This window comes from Pelophylax lessonae (assembly GCF_965119305.1).
Source record: "Pelophylax lessonae genome assembly, chromosome: 2".
In the NCBI taxonomy this organism is placed as follows: Eukaryota; Metazoa; Chordata; class Amphibia; order Anura; family Ranidae; genus Pelophylax; species Pelophylax lessonae.
Genome location: NC_138769.1, coordinates 54448666 through 54465069, shown reverse-complemented (window position 1 = coordinate 54465069; position 16404 = coordinate 54448666). Strand labels below are relative to the sequence as shown.

The following is a 16404-nucleotide window of genomic DNA, read 5'->3' as shown; positions in this document are numbered from 1 at the left end:
TTACGTCCTTTTTTTTCCACAAACAGAGCTTTCTTTTGGTGGTATTTGATCACCTGTGCGATTTTTACTTTTTGCGCTATAAACAAAAAAAAGCGTTTATTTTGAAAAAATAACAATATTTTTAACATTTTTTAATATGAAATTCCCCCCCAAAAAAATGTAAAAACCAATTTTTTTAAAAATTTTGGCCAATTTGTTTTCTGCTACCTATGTTTGGTAAAAAAAATCACAATTAGCGTATTTTGATTGGTTTGCGCAAAAGTTATTGCGTTTACTAACAAAGGGAAAGATTTCTGTCATTTTTGTTTTTTTTTTTTAAACGCGTAATGGCGGCGATCTGCGATTTTTTTTTGCGGGACTGCGACATTGCGGCGGACAGATCGGACCCTTGACTGACATTTTTTTTTTACACTTTTGGGGGTACCAGTGACATTACTGCAGTAATCAGTGCTATATATATGCACTGTTACTGTAAAAATGACACTGGCAGGGAAGGGGTTAATTTTATTGGAGAGGGAGGGGTTAATGTATGCCTGGTGCTTACTGACGTGTGGGGGGGGGAGGGGACTGAGTGAGTCATGGACAGATTGGATGTCCAGCTATGCTGAACACTCCGATCTGTCACTCCCTGTCACTTGGGAGATCCGCCCGCTTGTGTTTACACACAGCGGGCGGATCTCCACACTAGATCCCCGACGATCGGGGGAAGAGCGGCGGCGATCGCTGCTGCTCCTCCCCTGGCCCGACTCCCGCTGTGACTGAAAACAGCGGGAGCGAGCCTCCGGCGGCGCACAAGCGCCGCCCAGAAGGGGGAGTGTCTGACGACGTAGTACTACGTCGTCAGACGATAACGAGCCACTCTGCCGCAGTAATATTACTGTGGGCGGAGGCAAAGTGGTTAAAGGACGCCTTGACTGAAAAAAGGTTGAGAAACTCTGACCTAAAGGGCTTGTACCTACAATTCATCATGATAGCAGGGACAGGCTACATGACTATTTCCAAGCAGTATAGAACTGTCCTAATATCTAGTAGTGTGGAGCGGTCAGTTTTCTGGAAATAAGAACTGTAATAATATAGACAATTAGAGATCAGAAGAGGGCAGTCAAGTTCAGGGAAATACAGATAGTGTTGGCCATGCACACGCAGAAATGAACACCCAATGTCGCTCAAAAGCTGATCTTTGCTGACTCGACAAGAATCTCCACCTGCTCTCCTGAAAGGATAGGATGTCTGAAAAGAAATATCATCTCCATATATCATACACCTTACTACATGTGCTTGATGTTTCACACGTGTGTGTGTACAGTATATCTATAATACACACTTCATAGTAATAGTCTTTTATATCTATTTATGGATTCAAAACTTTGTCCAGAATTATTATTGTTGTTATTTTAATTATATTGTATTTATTTGGCACCATTATATTCTAAAGTATTTAGAAAAGAACCGCAGTTAGGCACTTGTTAACCACTTAAGCCCCAGAAGATTTTACCCCCTTCCTGACCAGGGCCTATTTTGCGATTCGACACTGCGTGACTTTAATGGACAATTGCGCGGTCGTGCGACGCTGTACCTAAACCAATTTGACGTCCTTTTTTTCCCCAAAACAGAGCTTTCTTTTGGTGGTATTTGATCACCTATGCAATTTTTTGATCATGCGCTATAAACAAAAAAATAGCGTCAATTTTGCAAAAATAACAATATTTTTCACATTTTTTTATATGAAATTCCCCAAAAAAATGTAAAAATCAAAATTTTTTAACATTTTAGGCCTATTTGTTTTATGCTCCATATTTTTGGTAAAAAAAAAATCGCAAAAAGCGTATTTTGATTGGTTTGCGCAAAAGTTATTGCGTTTACTAACTAAGGGAAAGATTTTTGTCATTTTTGTTTTGTTTTAAATGCGTAATGGCGGCGATCTGCGATTTATTTTGCGGGACTGCGACATTGCAGCGGACAGATCGGACCCTTGACTGACATTTTTGACACTTTTGGGGGTACCAGTGACATTACTACAGTAATCAGTGCTATACATATGCACTGTTACTGTAAAATGACACTGGCAGTGAAGGGGTTAACTTTTTTTGAGAGGGAGGGGTTGTGTTTGTCCCTAGGGGCGTGATTCTAACTGTGATTGGCTGTGGTAGAACCGTATGATCACTATTCTTACACGGAGGAGAATGACAGGCCGCTTTGTTTACATTAGCCGCCTGCCTTTCTCCCGATGTAACGGACGATCGCGAGTGCCCGGTGGACATCGGCACACGTGCGGGGGGGGGGGGGAGTCCGTGACCGAGCGGGAGCGCGCCTCCGGCGCCGCGGGCTCGCTCCCCAGAGCCTCACAGGCTAGTGGCGTACCCATACGTCACTTTGCCTGTGAGGGGCTGACCGCCGCAGTATTTGTACTTGCGGCGGTCGGCAAGTGGTTAAAATGAAAGAATTAAAAAAATACCCATATAGCATATATTAAAAACTGCAACTCCCTCTGCGAAAGAAATGCTTTTTTTTATGTTTACTTGCTGTATGTAGGATGAGTACGCCTTGTCCCAACATGGTGACACCCAACACCCAGTAAATATACAAAAGGATGGCAGTGCAAGAGGCATAGCTCGCCTTTATTTTGTCAGCTGCAAGTTTAAAAGGGTTAATCAAAAGGGCATAAAACTCACATGGTGTTTATATGTGTAGCACCCTATAGGTAGGTGCTAGGTAAATGTATAGTGGGCCTTGTCTACCTAACAGCATGGCTGTGATTTGTTTTGTCAGGGTGTCATGGCTTCCAGATGTGCCTGCTGAGGGGGGAGTCTCCCCACTGGCTCCTGTGAGAGGCTTCTCATAGGGCAGTGGAGGAAACCCAATCAGGGGACACATCCAGGCTTGTAACTACCCCAGAAGGCAATAACTATATATACCCAAAAAGCAGCGCTCGCAAAGTGATAAATAAAATGAATACAATATTATCAATTCATCTCCGTGTTAAATAACGTGCATGCATAAAATGAATATAAATAATATCAATTCATCTCCATATTATAATACTGAATATGTGCATAAAGTGCTAGGTGCAAAAATGATATTGATTAAATAACGTGCATCAAATACTGAATACTGAAAAAAATGATGATGCTGATTCCAAAGAATTAATCACAGAGTGCCTTATAAAGTGTAACATAGTCAACAATAATCAAAGTCCCAAATTTTACCGTGGTAAACGTGCTCCTTTAAAGTGCTGTATAACTTAAAGCGGAGTTCCGGCCACAAAAAAAAATTTTCAATAAACATACCCCCGGGACAGTCAGGGCTAGTACATTCCACAATGGCTAGCCTCTGATCTGTCCCGGTTTGCACTTACCTGCAAGAAGAAATACTCACTTTTAAAATTTCTTCTCCAGCATTGCCATCTCTGTTGTGGGCAGCTGAACCCAGCGCGATTCTCTTCTGCGTCCTCTTCTGCGTCTTCTTCTCCCAGAATGCGCCTTCACTGGCCCCTCTCGTCACTTCCGGTGCGGCGCCGCATTCCTCCACAGCTTCTGGGCATGCCCAGAAGCTGTTTAGCAAGGAATGCGGCGTCGCACCGGAAGTGACGAGCGGGGCTAGTGCCGTTGCATTGATTCCTGGGAGCGAGGACGTTCAGCTCCCAGGAATCATTGCAAACCGGAAGTGACGGCGCGGGCCGCGGCCGCCGAGGGAGGAAGTGGAAGACAGGTGAGTATATCTTTCTACAATTACAAGGTAAGTAAAAAAAAAAAAATATCCTAACTATCCAATTCTGTTTCAGGTGAGGAAAAGCAAGCGGATGGCCACAAAATCGGTTATGTCAATTTTGTGGCCGGAACTCCGCTTAAGGGGCCAATTTTTCAAGGTGCAGTGGTGCTCCACACAGTGACGGTGCTTCAAGCCCCCCTGAGGGAATCCACTCACCGGAGCTAAAAGGTAAATGAGCCTTTATGGTAATGTGGGCCAAAGCTTCTCCAGTCCAGGCATACACAGACCTCCCCTTCAGTAACTCCGGTGTCCCACCAGGTATCACTCAAGAAAAGGATGAGCCAGAAATAGTGAAGCCCGTAATATACATTTATTGGTAATAAAAGCAAAACTACGCACAATGAGCCATAAAATAATCAGCAGAAGAAGAAATTCATTGAACTCGAACACAACTCCGCTCTGCGTTCCGGGAATTGGATGTTTCCCCACATTAAATTCGCATGACAGGCGACTGTGGCCGGCTCTCACGTCTGTGTCTGCTTTTCTTCACACCGGCATGCATGGGCTGCATAGTCTAACAGGTGGCACCGCCTGCAAACCTGCCTGCTGAAATCATGATGAAAGTATGAACAAAAGCAGTCCAGGAATGTAGAACTGCCATACAGCAATCAGAAAGAAAGTAAAAAACAGGCATTAGGAAGCAGCAATAGCACCTCCCTAATGCCTGCTCACCACTGCTATTCCTCCCTCTGAATAGAAAGCCACCATGTATTGCTTTTCAAAAAATAGTAAGCCTTACCATCTGTCTGAAAAAAAAAAAAACACAGAACTGCATCTGTGTACTATATAGGTAAACAATTTGTACATAGACCATTAAGTCATTACCCATAGGCACTGCAAAATGTATCATATTTTTTCCTTAGCGAGCAGAGGTATGAAGCTCAGCTAATGAGCTATAAGGATGCTTGTCGTTCTAATAATGTTTTATCCTATCTCCATGCAGGTGGAATTGACTGGAAATAGCATATATGAGTATATCCATCCTTCGGATCATGATGAGATGACAGCAGTGCTCACAGCTCATCAACCCATCCACCCGCACTTACTGCAAGGTAACTTATTGCTACATGTTTTTTATTATTGAAAGCAGGGCTTTTTTTCAGCGGGAACGCGGGGAACACAGTTCCGGCACCTCTAGCACTGAATGTATGCCATGACAAGGGGTGCTGGAGGGTCTACTGATGCTGGATCTATTGATGCTAGAGGGATCTATTTTTGGATGGCAATCTATTGTTGCTGGTGGAGGATCTTTTGATACTGTGGGTTAATTGTTGCTGGAAGGGATCTACTGTTTGGGGAGGGGTCTACTGTTGCTGGCTGCTAGAGAGACTATTGATGCTGGCTGCTGGGAGATCTTTTGCTGCTGCTGGGGGTCTATTGCTGCTGGGGGGTATATTGCTGCTGGCTGTGGGGGATCAATTTTATTGCTTTTCTTGTTTTTAATAACCAAATTCCATACATTCCACTACAAAATGTTACTCTATATTCTATAAAAGGGGCTGTACTGGAAGCTGGGTAGGGGGTGGATCCAAGTGTCGGTGCTCAGAGGTGGGTAGGGGTGGAACCAAGGGTTAGTGCTCGAAGGTGGGTAGGGGGTGGAGACACAAAGCAACTTAGAAAGGGGAGTTCCTGCACCTTTTCTCTGAGAAAAAAAGCCCTGATTGAAAGTATTGATCCAGTATAGATATTGGTACCATTCCATTGCACCATTCCAGTACTGGACAGGAAGTTGTGCATAAAATTATTTTTCGCCACTATACAAAATTCTGGATGCACATGTATGCAACATAATAATTCGCAAATGTTACATTTAAAAAAAGATATATACTATACCGTACTGTACAGTGTATATATATATATATATATATATATATATATATATATATATTGTGACAGGAAGTCAGGTAAATCTGTGGGTGTTGTCACAGACGGGAGATACATTTCTGCCTTGTTTAGACAATTCACCAATTACTATCAGGTGTCGGCTTCGGAGGTAGCCAGAAAGGTTTAAGGACGTTTGAAAGCTTCAGCTATTCAGAATGAGGCAATTAAGGCCTCTATAAGTTATCCAGAGGATGACTACTGATTGCTGCATCCTGAGGCTGTGTGCGTTAAGGAGAGCAGTGAGCTGAGAAAGACTTCTGAAGGTGAGGTGGTGTTGACTTTTTCTGTGTGAAAAGAAAAACAAATAGACTATTGGTTTTCTGCTGTATGACTAGCAGTGTCTGCCCAGCAGTAGGTTGGGACAGACACAATAGGTAGGTTCCTGTGTTGTGAAGGTAGACGCCCCAAGTGGCCAGGGTTTATTTTATGTTTGTTTGATTTATGCTGTTTGGATGCTTGCACTTGTTTCCAGCAAATTGGAAGAATAAACCATAGACCGTTGTTTTCAACCGCTCCTCAGCTGTCTCTCTGTGTAGCGAACCCACGCCACACCCGCTACCGAGCCAACCCCTTACACAATATAGATTCTGCACGAAAAAATGAAAAGAACACTATTTAATCAGAGTATAGCATTGAGTCAATTAAATTCCTGGGATATTTATCTGGTCAAATAAGTAGCAGAGGGGGTTGTTAATCAGTGTTAGCTGCTTTGGTATTATTAAAATTAAAAACAGATGCACTGGATGGGCAACAAAAAGACAACCTCCAAAACAGGGATGGTTTTGTAGGTGGAGGCCAGTGACATTTCTTTTCCCTACTAATCTTTTTCTGACTGTTTTTCACTAGTTTTGCATTTGGCTAGGGTCAGTGTCACTACTGGTAGCATGAGGCGATACCTGACCCCTATAGAGGTTGCACAGGCATTCCAACTCTTACAAGATTGCATAATAAGATGTGCCACTGCCAGAAGCTCCACCACTGGCACCATGTTGTTTTCACAGATGAGAGCAGGTTCACCCATGTGACAGATGTGTAAGGATCTGGGGAAGCCATGGAGAACATTATGCGGCCTGTAACATCGGTCAGCATGACTGGTTTGGTCATGGGTCATTGATGGTCTGGGAAGGCATATCCATGGAGGGACACACAGACCTCTACAGGCTAGTCAATGGCACTGTGACTGCCATTAGGGATAAGGATGAAATCCTTGGACCCATTGTCAGACCCTACGCTGGTGCAGTGGGTCCTGGGTTCTTCCTGGTGCATGACAATGCTCGGCCTCATGTGGCGAGAGTATGCAGCCAGTTCCTGGAGAATGAAGGCTTTGATACCATTGAATAGCCCCCAGGCTCGCCTGAAAAACCAATGGAACCCCTCTGGGACATTATGTTTCGGTCCATCCAATGCTGCCAGGTTGCACCTCAGTCTGTTCAGGAGCTCAGGGATGCCCTGGTCCAGATCTGGGAGGAAATACCCCAGGACGCCATCAATCGTCTCAATTGGGAGCATGCCCCGACGTTGTCAGACATGCATACAAGCAAGTGAAGGGCCATACAAAGTACCATTTTGAGTTGCTGTAATGAAATGTCAGCAAAATTATTAGTCTGCTGCATAATTTTTTCACTTTGATTTTCAGGGTGACTTTGAATTCAGCCCTCTGTAGGTTGATAATTTTCATTTACTTAAAACGATGTTGCATCCGTTCCTTCCTAACACATTACCCAGTCCATATCAGTATAAACAACCAGCATGATATTTTTCCCCATAGAGATCTGATGTGTTTCGAAATTGTTCCCTTAATTATTTTGAGCAGTGAATATATACATGAATATATATATATATATATATATATATATATACATATATATATATATACTAGTGCAGAAGAGAAAAAAACATAACAAACATATCACATCTAATTATATGAAGGAGAGCGAGAGAGTGTGTGAAAAGGTAGTTATAGCTGTCACAGTTTTTCTTGGGAAAACAGTAAAATATCTTTTTTTTGGGGGTGGAGTATACTTTAAAAGAAATCAAGGAAGCAAATTAGGTCATCCTTTTGGGCTGAACCTCTTTTTCTGGGATCAATATAATATTTCTCACTCTTCTGAGTGATTGATAGTCTAGGTTTATTTCAGGGTTGTGTGTTGGATTTTTGGCCTCACTAATACTGAGCACTATTATTTCTGGTCAATGTATTTTTATTTCCAAACACAATCCATCAACGCTTTGAAGAGTTTTCCACAGTCTGGATATGCCTCAGGATCGCTCTTGGAAAGATGTGCTAAAGTACATTGAATGCATGAAGAAGAAAATACAGACAAACTGTCAGGAAAATGTGATGATTGTTTAAAGCGTAACTCCACTTTTGTTGAGAAAAAAACATTCCCCTCTGGGTGATCTCTGTAAATTACAAGGATTTTAACAAACTTTGTTGCAGATTCCTTCTTTTTGTTATTTTGAAGAAATAGCTGTTCGTTTGTCTGTGAAACTAATTATTATTATTACACAGGATTTATATAGCGCCAAGAGTTTACGCACACGTTACAATTTGAGGGTAGACAATACAACTACAATACACTTTAATACAGTAGGAATCGGAGGGCCCTGCTTGGTAGAGCTTACAATCTAGGAGGGAGGGTCAAGCGATACAAGAGTTAATAATGCTGGGGGTATGCTGATGGAGAAAATAAATGTACAGTTGTTAGGTAGGGGCAGGATGCTGCCTGTAACATCGTTCAGCATGACCGGTTTGGTAGTGGTCAGTGATGGTCTGGGAAGGCATATCCATGGAGGGATGCACAGACCTCTACAGGCTAGACAATGGCACCCTGACTGCCATTAGGTATCGGGATGAAATCCTTGAACCCATTGTCAGACCCTACGCTGGTGCAGTTGGTCCTGGGTTCCTCCTGACAATGCCCAGGCCTCATGTGGCGAAAGTATTCAGCCAGTTCCTGGAGGATGAAGGAATCAATACCATTGAATGGCCTCCACACTTGACTGACCTACATCCAATAGAACACCTCTGGGACATTATGTTTTGATCCATCTGACGCCGCCAGGTTGCACCTCAGTCTGTTCAGGAGCTCAGTGTTGCCCTGGTCCACATCTGGGAGGAAATACCCCAGGACACCATCCTTCGTCTCATTAGGAGCATGCCCCGACGTTGTCCGGCATGCATAGAAGCATGTTGAGGCCATACAAACTACTGAGTACCATTTTGAGTTGCTGCAATGACATTTCAGCAAAATGGACTAGCCTGCTGCATCATTTTTTTACTTTGGTTTTCAGTGTGTCTTTGGTGTCTTTGAATTCTGCCCTCTGGTTGATCATTTTCATTTTGTTCCTAACACATTACCCAGTCCATATCAGTATAGATCCTAACACATTACCCAGTCCATATCAGTATAGATCCTAACACATTACCCAGTCCATATCAGTATAGATCCTAACACATTACCCAGTCCATATCAGTGTAGATATCCAGCATGATATTTTTCCCCATTGAGATCTGATGTGTTTTCAAAGTGTTCCTTTGATTTTTTTGAGCAGTGTATATAAAAATGGAATGACAGTCTTATGTAAGGGCTTAAACCTCACTGACCAACCAATGTTGGGGGTTGTAACCATTCAGGAATATTCCCTACATATAGCACTCTGGTCTTGCAGATGTCGGGTGAATGTTGGATTATGTCTCCCTGGCAACTTCTCTCATCCTGTGCAATTAAATAAATTGCTCTTCCTGCATGCCACTTCCTAACACAGCAAAATAACAGGTTCTCTTTTGATAAGGGAGGATAAGTAGCACACACTTAGGCCGGCCATACACAGTTTGAATCGAACCGTTATTGGGCAGGCTGAATGTACCAAGTTGATCGATCGATCAACTAGGGTATAACCAGCTTTCCAGATTCTCTTAGTATTATCACTAGCGGCTTTTTTTTTTTTTCCTTAAAGCCCATGGCGTGTGAAACACACTCAAAAGACTTACACCCGGTGCATAAAAAAGTGCACACACGCAAACGTGGAAACACAAAAAGTGCACAGGGTGTGCAAAATGTTCTTCCCTCCGAAGAGGTAGGACCCTAACCTCGATCCCCCGGGGCGAAAGACTCCTGACAGGGATTTAAGGTACTTCCTATGGTTTGTCTGGCCGTAACCAGACAGACCCCATTGTCCAGGGGGACTGCCGAAACAGCCCACCCCAAGTACTAGGTGGGGCTCCCCCGAAGGGAGACCCCATGAGAGAGGGCGAACTAAGCCAGAAGGCCATATCCACCCCCTCCCAAGACTCATAGCTGGGCCCGAGGACCCACACCCTACAAGTCGTGCAAGGAAAAAAGGTGATAGTGCAGTGACAAAACGACAAAGAAAATATCACACACAAACAGAGAAGTGGGGGAAGGGGAAGCGGGGAAAGTGCTATGGTGCCATGTGAGGAACCAAGGCAGGCCTTTTGGCCGGAATAAAAAATTCCTCTGGTCTAAGCAAAAGGCCTGTCCCAAGAGGCAGGTGCGAAAAAGGTGTGCATGGTGCAGTGACCAAGGTGCTAAAAAACTCACAGCGAGCTGCCCCTCACCAGTGATAATTAAGGCACCCCTGGGCTGCCACCTCAGGGGCACTTACACCACAGGCTTTTTCAATCTCAGCCCCCGGCCAGACCGAGTGTAGCCTATCCCCACCAGCAGATCTCAGAACCTGGACAACTTAGAGAAAGCTTACCTTCCACTGGGGACAGGCCTTTTGCAAGGCCAGATCAAAACCCAGGAGAGAAAGCCCCCCCTCGCCATCCTGTTCCTGAGTCCATTACATCCAGGAGCAATTCCACCGGCCACCCAGTCAGACCGGCTTCCTTGCTCCCTTCAAACTGGTTAGAACAGATCAACCCATTTGAATCAGAAGGCGGCGGTCCCCACATGCTTTCCCAGATGACCTACTCCCCATACCCCAATACTCTGAGCGCTCCGGGTTTTGGTCATACCGGTACTAGCTGAGGTCCATGCCAACTGATAAGAACAGATACTACACTTGATCTTAGCCAAAAGGCAGAGAAGCGAAGATTATCACTAGCGGCTGCTATAGGCACTAGCAATAATCACTGCGTTCTTCTGTTGTGGAGGGCTCCCCTGCCCCCCGCCCCCCACTACCTTAACCACTCACTGAGAAAGATAAAGTACTTCCAGGTATAAAAAAAATGTACATGATACTATCTTTTGCCTCCTCATATGAAGTGATTGGAGTAGCCAATTGGCTGGATGTCATGTGGGGTCCTAGGTGGGTCCTTATTCCTGTGCAAGGACCCACCCAGGGCTCTTACCGGACAAAGTATGGGTTTGCTTTAAAGTGGATGTAAGCCCTGCAGATCTGGTCAGAAATTCTGTCCTGTGTCCTCTGCACACTTCCTCTGTTATAAAAGAGTCTATTCAGCCATTAAAGTGGGAGTAAACTCTCATGCTTGACTTTTGCTTACAGATAAACCTATAGTAAGGCTTACCCAGAGGTCAGTGTTTCTCAACCTTTTTCAGTCAAGGCACCCTTTAAAATTATGGACAGTCTCAAGGCACCCCACATGTGGGACACCCAACATTAGAGGTGATTTTTTCTTCCAAAGCAAATACACTTTTGCAAACTGGTACTGACTGGTATTCCAATGTTTCTCTTCTCCCTCAATTTCTCTCCATCAGTCAGCTAATATGACCCCAGTTCTGAGGGAGAGAGGCAGGGGAGGGTCAAACAAGGATGCTGTGGAGGAGACAGACATCCTCCTTATCCACTGATAGCTTCATTGGTTGTTAGGATGCCAGTGTCTAGAAAATTGTAATGGTGCATAATGAAAACCTAAAAAGCAGACTTCATTCACCTGCTGGCTTGCATACAATTTTTGATCAATTTTTAGGCATTTTAACAAGGCACCCCCACGAGGAAACCTTAATGCACCCCAGGGTCCCTCGGCACCCTGGTTGAAAAAGGCTGTTATAGGTACATTAAATATCTCCTAAATGTGCACCATTAAAGAGTTATTTACTTTTGATGCAGCTGGTGATGTCACCGGCGCATGCACTCTGAATGAACGGTATAGTCTTGTGACGTGAGCGGCGGCTCCCGTGCGCAGGCGTGTGAGTGACGTCATCGCGGCTCCGGCTGCTCATACATCCGGAGTCTGCTAACCCGGAAAAAAGACCAGGTAAAGATGGAAGCGCCTTCAGCAGTGACAGCGCGTCACTGGAGGGCTTCATTTTAACCACTTCTGGACCATGCCCATTTCTGACACATGTTGTTTACAAGTTAAAACTTGTATTTTTTGCTAAAAAAATTACTTAGAAAACCCCAAACATTATATATATTTTTTAGCAAAGACTCTGGAGAATAAAATGGCGGTTGTTGCAATATTTTTTGTCATGCGATATTTGCGCAGCGTTCAAATGCCATTTTTTTGGAAAAAATCACATTTCACTGCATTAAAAAAACGAAACAGTAAAGTTAGCCCATTTTTTTGGTATATTGTGAAAGATAATGTCACGCAGAGTAAATAGATACCCAACATGTTACGGTCAATAAAAATCTCCATAGGCGATGATTTAAAAATTGTTAACGGTTACCAGTTTAGAGTTAGGCCCCTTTCACAAATGCAACCCGTTCAGATCCGCCTGTCCGTTTTTTTGATGGATCTGAACAGATGCCCAATGCATCTCTATGGGGCATCGGATGTCAGCGGAGACATGTCTGCTGACATCCGATCTGATCCGTCAAATCTGGACGGATGGAAACCCTATCTTCCATCCGTCCAGCGGATCCGATTGGATGAGAACAGACAGACAGTCCGTTCTCATCCGATTCCCCCATAGAGAAATGCGGGGACCTGACAGCTCCGTCTCCACACACAGGGGATCGGTGGATTAATCCCCCGCTGAGAAAAACTGGGCCGCCGACGGACCGCCAGGTGTGAAAGGGGCCTAACAGTGTAGCTCTTTTTTTTAATTATTGCTCTCGCTCTGGCGATCACGGTGATACCTCACATGTGTGGTTTGAACAGCGCTTTCATTTGCAGGTGTGACTTCTAAAGTGCATATACCGTATAGTGCTTATATAAATAGTAAATATGGGGCCTGGAACAGTGTAAAATAGGGCCTGGAACAGTGCAAAACAGTCCAAAGTGATAATTAACATATGCCTAAAAGGGAAATTATTTTTATAGTGAGTATAATTTTATACGGGCACCTTCCTGCTGTCTTGGGGTCCCCAAAAGTGTTAGAACGCTAGAGCCCAGTCGCAAGTGCGACCCTGGTAGTTCTGCCACTTAGTGTTGTTAGTGGCAGTAGTTTATATATATATATATATAATTTTTTTTTTTTTTTTACCATTTCATTTTATTTTTACAATTTTACTTTTTATTTTTATACATAATTTCTAGGACTCTGTTGTGTGGCTTTGGAGAAATATCAAGGGTCTAAACAGACCCCTGATGTCTCTCTTTTGAGACAGAGAAAGTGACCGAGGACAGGTTCATCAGTCCTATCCATCAGAACAAATGAACAGTTTACTATGCCCCAGCTATGAATGAATTAAAAAAGAAACAGAGTCAGTAAGCGGGTGCGGCATGTGGAGGAGCTGATGCCCTCTATTTCCCTCCTGCAGCCGCTGAATGTCTGCAGAAGGAAGAGGAGGGTTCAACGACTGCATGGAAGGATCAGTTCCTCTACATGCTGCCACCCCCACACCCTGCTATCCAGGTGTATAGGGGGACCCTGGAGCAGGGGGCCGGGTCGCAATGTGGACCCTTGCGACCCCTGTATGTACGCCCCTGTCTTCTGGGCTGACCAGTTCCTCCAGTGCATATCAAGTTCTGTGAGGCTAACTGTCCTACATATATAGACAGTTCCCAATAGGCTCTTTCAGCAGGAGCAACAGAGACTAGGCCCAAGGCTGTCATCTGTCCTTTAGCATTGGTTTGAATGTAGCTCGAGAGGTCTCTTACCTCACTAAGGCCTGGTTCACACCTATGCAGGTTGCAGTTGGTTCCCTTTTCCCAGTGCGTGTTGCATTTTTTCACACATGTTTTTAATGCACTTTTGGGAGGTGTTTGTTGTCATGTGGGGGAAACCAGCAAACATGCAGCAGAAACACAAAAAATGCAAAACCGAAAAACTGAAAACCCACTGAAAAACGTGTGAGCCAGGCCTTACTTAAACCCTCAGTCAGGACTCTTCTTTGTCAGCTTCATAACAGAATAAAACAATCTGAGCTAACCAGCTTCAGCACATGTCAACGTCTGTGAGACCAGGGCTTTTTTTCAGCTGGAACTTGGTGGAGCTCAGGCTTTGGCTCGGGCACTCTGCTCCCTGCTCATCACTATCACTTGTAAACACAGGGTCGTGGTTGAGTTCCTGCACCTTTTTTTCTGAGAAAAAAGCCCTATGTGAGTCTATCATGTGTGTATATAGACATATAAAATAGACCCCAGGCCTTGTGTGCATCATCAATTCTTTACCCACTGGTTGAGCAAAGCTCAAGAGGTCTCTTACCTCACTTATTCACTGGAGCCCTCAATCAGAACTCTTCTTTGTCCGTTTTACAGCCAACATAACAAATCATCATCTGGGCTGTTTAGATTCAGCACATTTCAAGTTTTTGGAGACAGATTGTCATACATACTGTATATAGCCAATGTTCAATGGGCACTTTGAACAAGGGTAGCAGAGACTAGGCCCCAGGCTATGCAGGCATTTTAGGCCCTTTACCCATTGGTCTGAATATAGCTCTAGAGGTCTCTTACCTCATTTATTTTTTGGAGCCCTTGAATATGACTCATCTGAATATAGCTCTAGAGGTCTCTTACCTCATTTATTTTTTGGAGCCCTTGAATATGACTCATCTTAGGCACCAGAAGGTAGAGGAACCTATCCCCTCTTTCAGTGTATCATTTGTATTATCATACAGGATTTATATAGCGCCAACAGTTTACGCAGCGCTTTACAATATAAAAGGGAGACAATACAGTTACAATATAATAAAATACAAGAGGAATAAGAGGGCCCTACTCAGAAGAGCTTACAATCTAATGGCACTTTTCCACTGCAAGTACCGGCTAGTACCGGCTCGGCTCTACTCAGCCCTGCTTGGCCCGGTTTGCTTTTCCACTGCGGTACCGCATGGTATAGCGTCGGAACGGTTCGGTACGGTACGGTATAGGTTTGCTTTTCCACTAAAGTAGTACTAAAGTTAAGTGGGTGGGATAACAACGGGGTGGGTGTGATTCTCTGACCAATCAGTGGCTAGTAGTGACTGCATGCAAAGGATTGTGGGATATGGTACCAGTTTGGTACCTGTTGGAACCACAATCGAGTAGGTACTGTTTTTTCAGAGCCGTACCGTACCGTTCGGTTCCATGCAGTGGAAAACCTATACCGTACCGTACCGAACCGTTCCGACCCTATACCATGCGGTACCGCAGTGGAAAAGCACAAAAGCGTGCCGAACCAGTACGGTTCCATGCAGTGGAAAAGCGCCATAATAGGGTGGGGCAGGTGTTACAAGAGGTTGTAACTGTGGGGAATGAGCTGATGGAAGAGGTAAAAAATTATTTGGAAGAGTGATAGGCTTCCCTGAAAAAATGCGTTTTCAGGGATCGTTTGAAGGCAGCTAGGGAAGGAGATAGCCGGATAGGTTGAGGTAGAGTGTTCCAGAGGATGGGAGAGTCTCTGGAGAAATCCTGGAGACGACCACGAGAGGAGGAGACAAGGGAGTTTGAGAGTAGGAGGTCTTGAGAGGAGAGGACGGTTTGGGTGATATTTGGAGACAAGATTGGTGATGTAGCTTGGTGCAGAGTTGTGAATGGCTTTGTATGTTGTGGTTAGTATTTTGAATTGAATTTGCTGGGTAATCTGAAACCAGTGTAGGGATTGGCGGAGAGGGGTGGCAGACACTGAGCGGTTGGTAAGGTGGATAAGCCTGGTAGCAGCATTCATGATAGATGGAAGAGGGGATAGTCTATGGAGAGGTAGGCCTATGAGAAGGGAGTTGCAATAGTCGAGGGGAGAGATAACAAGTGTAACCATCTTGCCATTCTATAGTAGCATCTGATAATGTCATCTGGTCTAACATCATTCCCCCAAGCATTCACACTTTACCTCCCACTTGCAAAGATACTTTATTGTACTGGTGGATAAAGCTGACACAACGGCAATCATATTCTTGCTGGGGAGATTGTATTGAACTTCAAACATTGCTTTTCAAACAGACTGTAAGCCACTTTTAGTGGAAATCCTACGGGGAACATGATAGGGCGGGACTGGGATGCGTGGCGCCATCGGGCTGGGACGCAGCGGCCATTTTGAAGGTTAGAAACCAGCAATGCTTATATGCAAAGACGCTGATCTGTATTATGTGAGTGTATCTGCTTCTTTTTAATGAAATATTTTGATCTTCAATAATTACTACTCTATGAGCCATTGTCTTTTCTTTGGGCCCTTTTTGAGAGCTTTGTCTGGATTTTGATCGCCATCCTCTGTGAGCGTTTAGAGCTATTATCCATCCATGTAGGTGAGATCTGGATACCGGATGAGCCTGGGTTGTGATTAATGAGATTCTCTATTAATGCCAATGGGACAGTAAGAGGCAGTTTGATCAGTGATGTGGTGGTGGTGGTTCATTCATCTGCCTGGACAACTGCTTTGCATTCTAGCACTACCGGACTGATTGGACTTGCCATAAGCGCTGCATCTCTTTTCTTAACATGATAGGACTGTTTCT

At 44.3% G+C, this 16404-nt stretch overlaps 1 protein-coding gene across 4 annotated transcripts in view; it reads left to right on the top strand.

Annotated features, from left to right (window-relative positions):
- The window catches only part of SIM2 (SIM bHLH transcription factor 2), a 200431-nt gene that overhangs the window by 126388 nt on the left and 57639 nt on the right, over positions 1 to 16404 (top strand). For 3 of the 4 annotated variants that reach the window (XM_082246946.1, XM_082246945.1, XM_082246944.1), the window contains exon 4: positions 4712 to 4820. The exons of the other annotated variant lie outside the window; for it this stretch is intronic. In XM_082246946.1, the coding sequence (XP_082103072.1) occupies positions 4712 to 4820 (109 nt within the window). The remainder of the gene's footprint in view (positions 1 to 4711; positions 4821 to 16404) is intronic. 4 annotated transcript variants of the gene reach the window in all.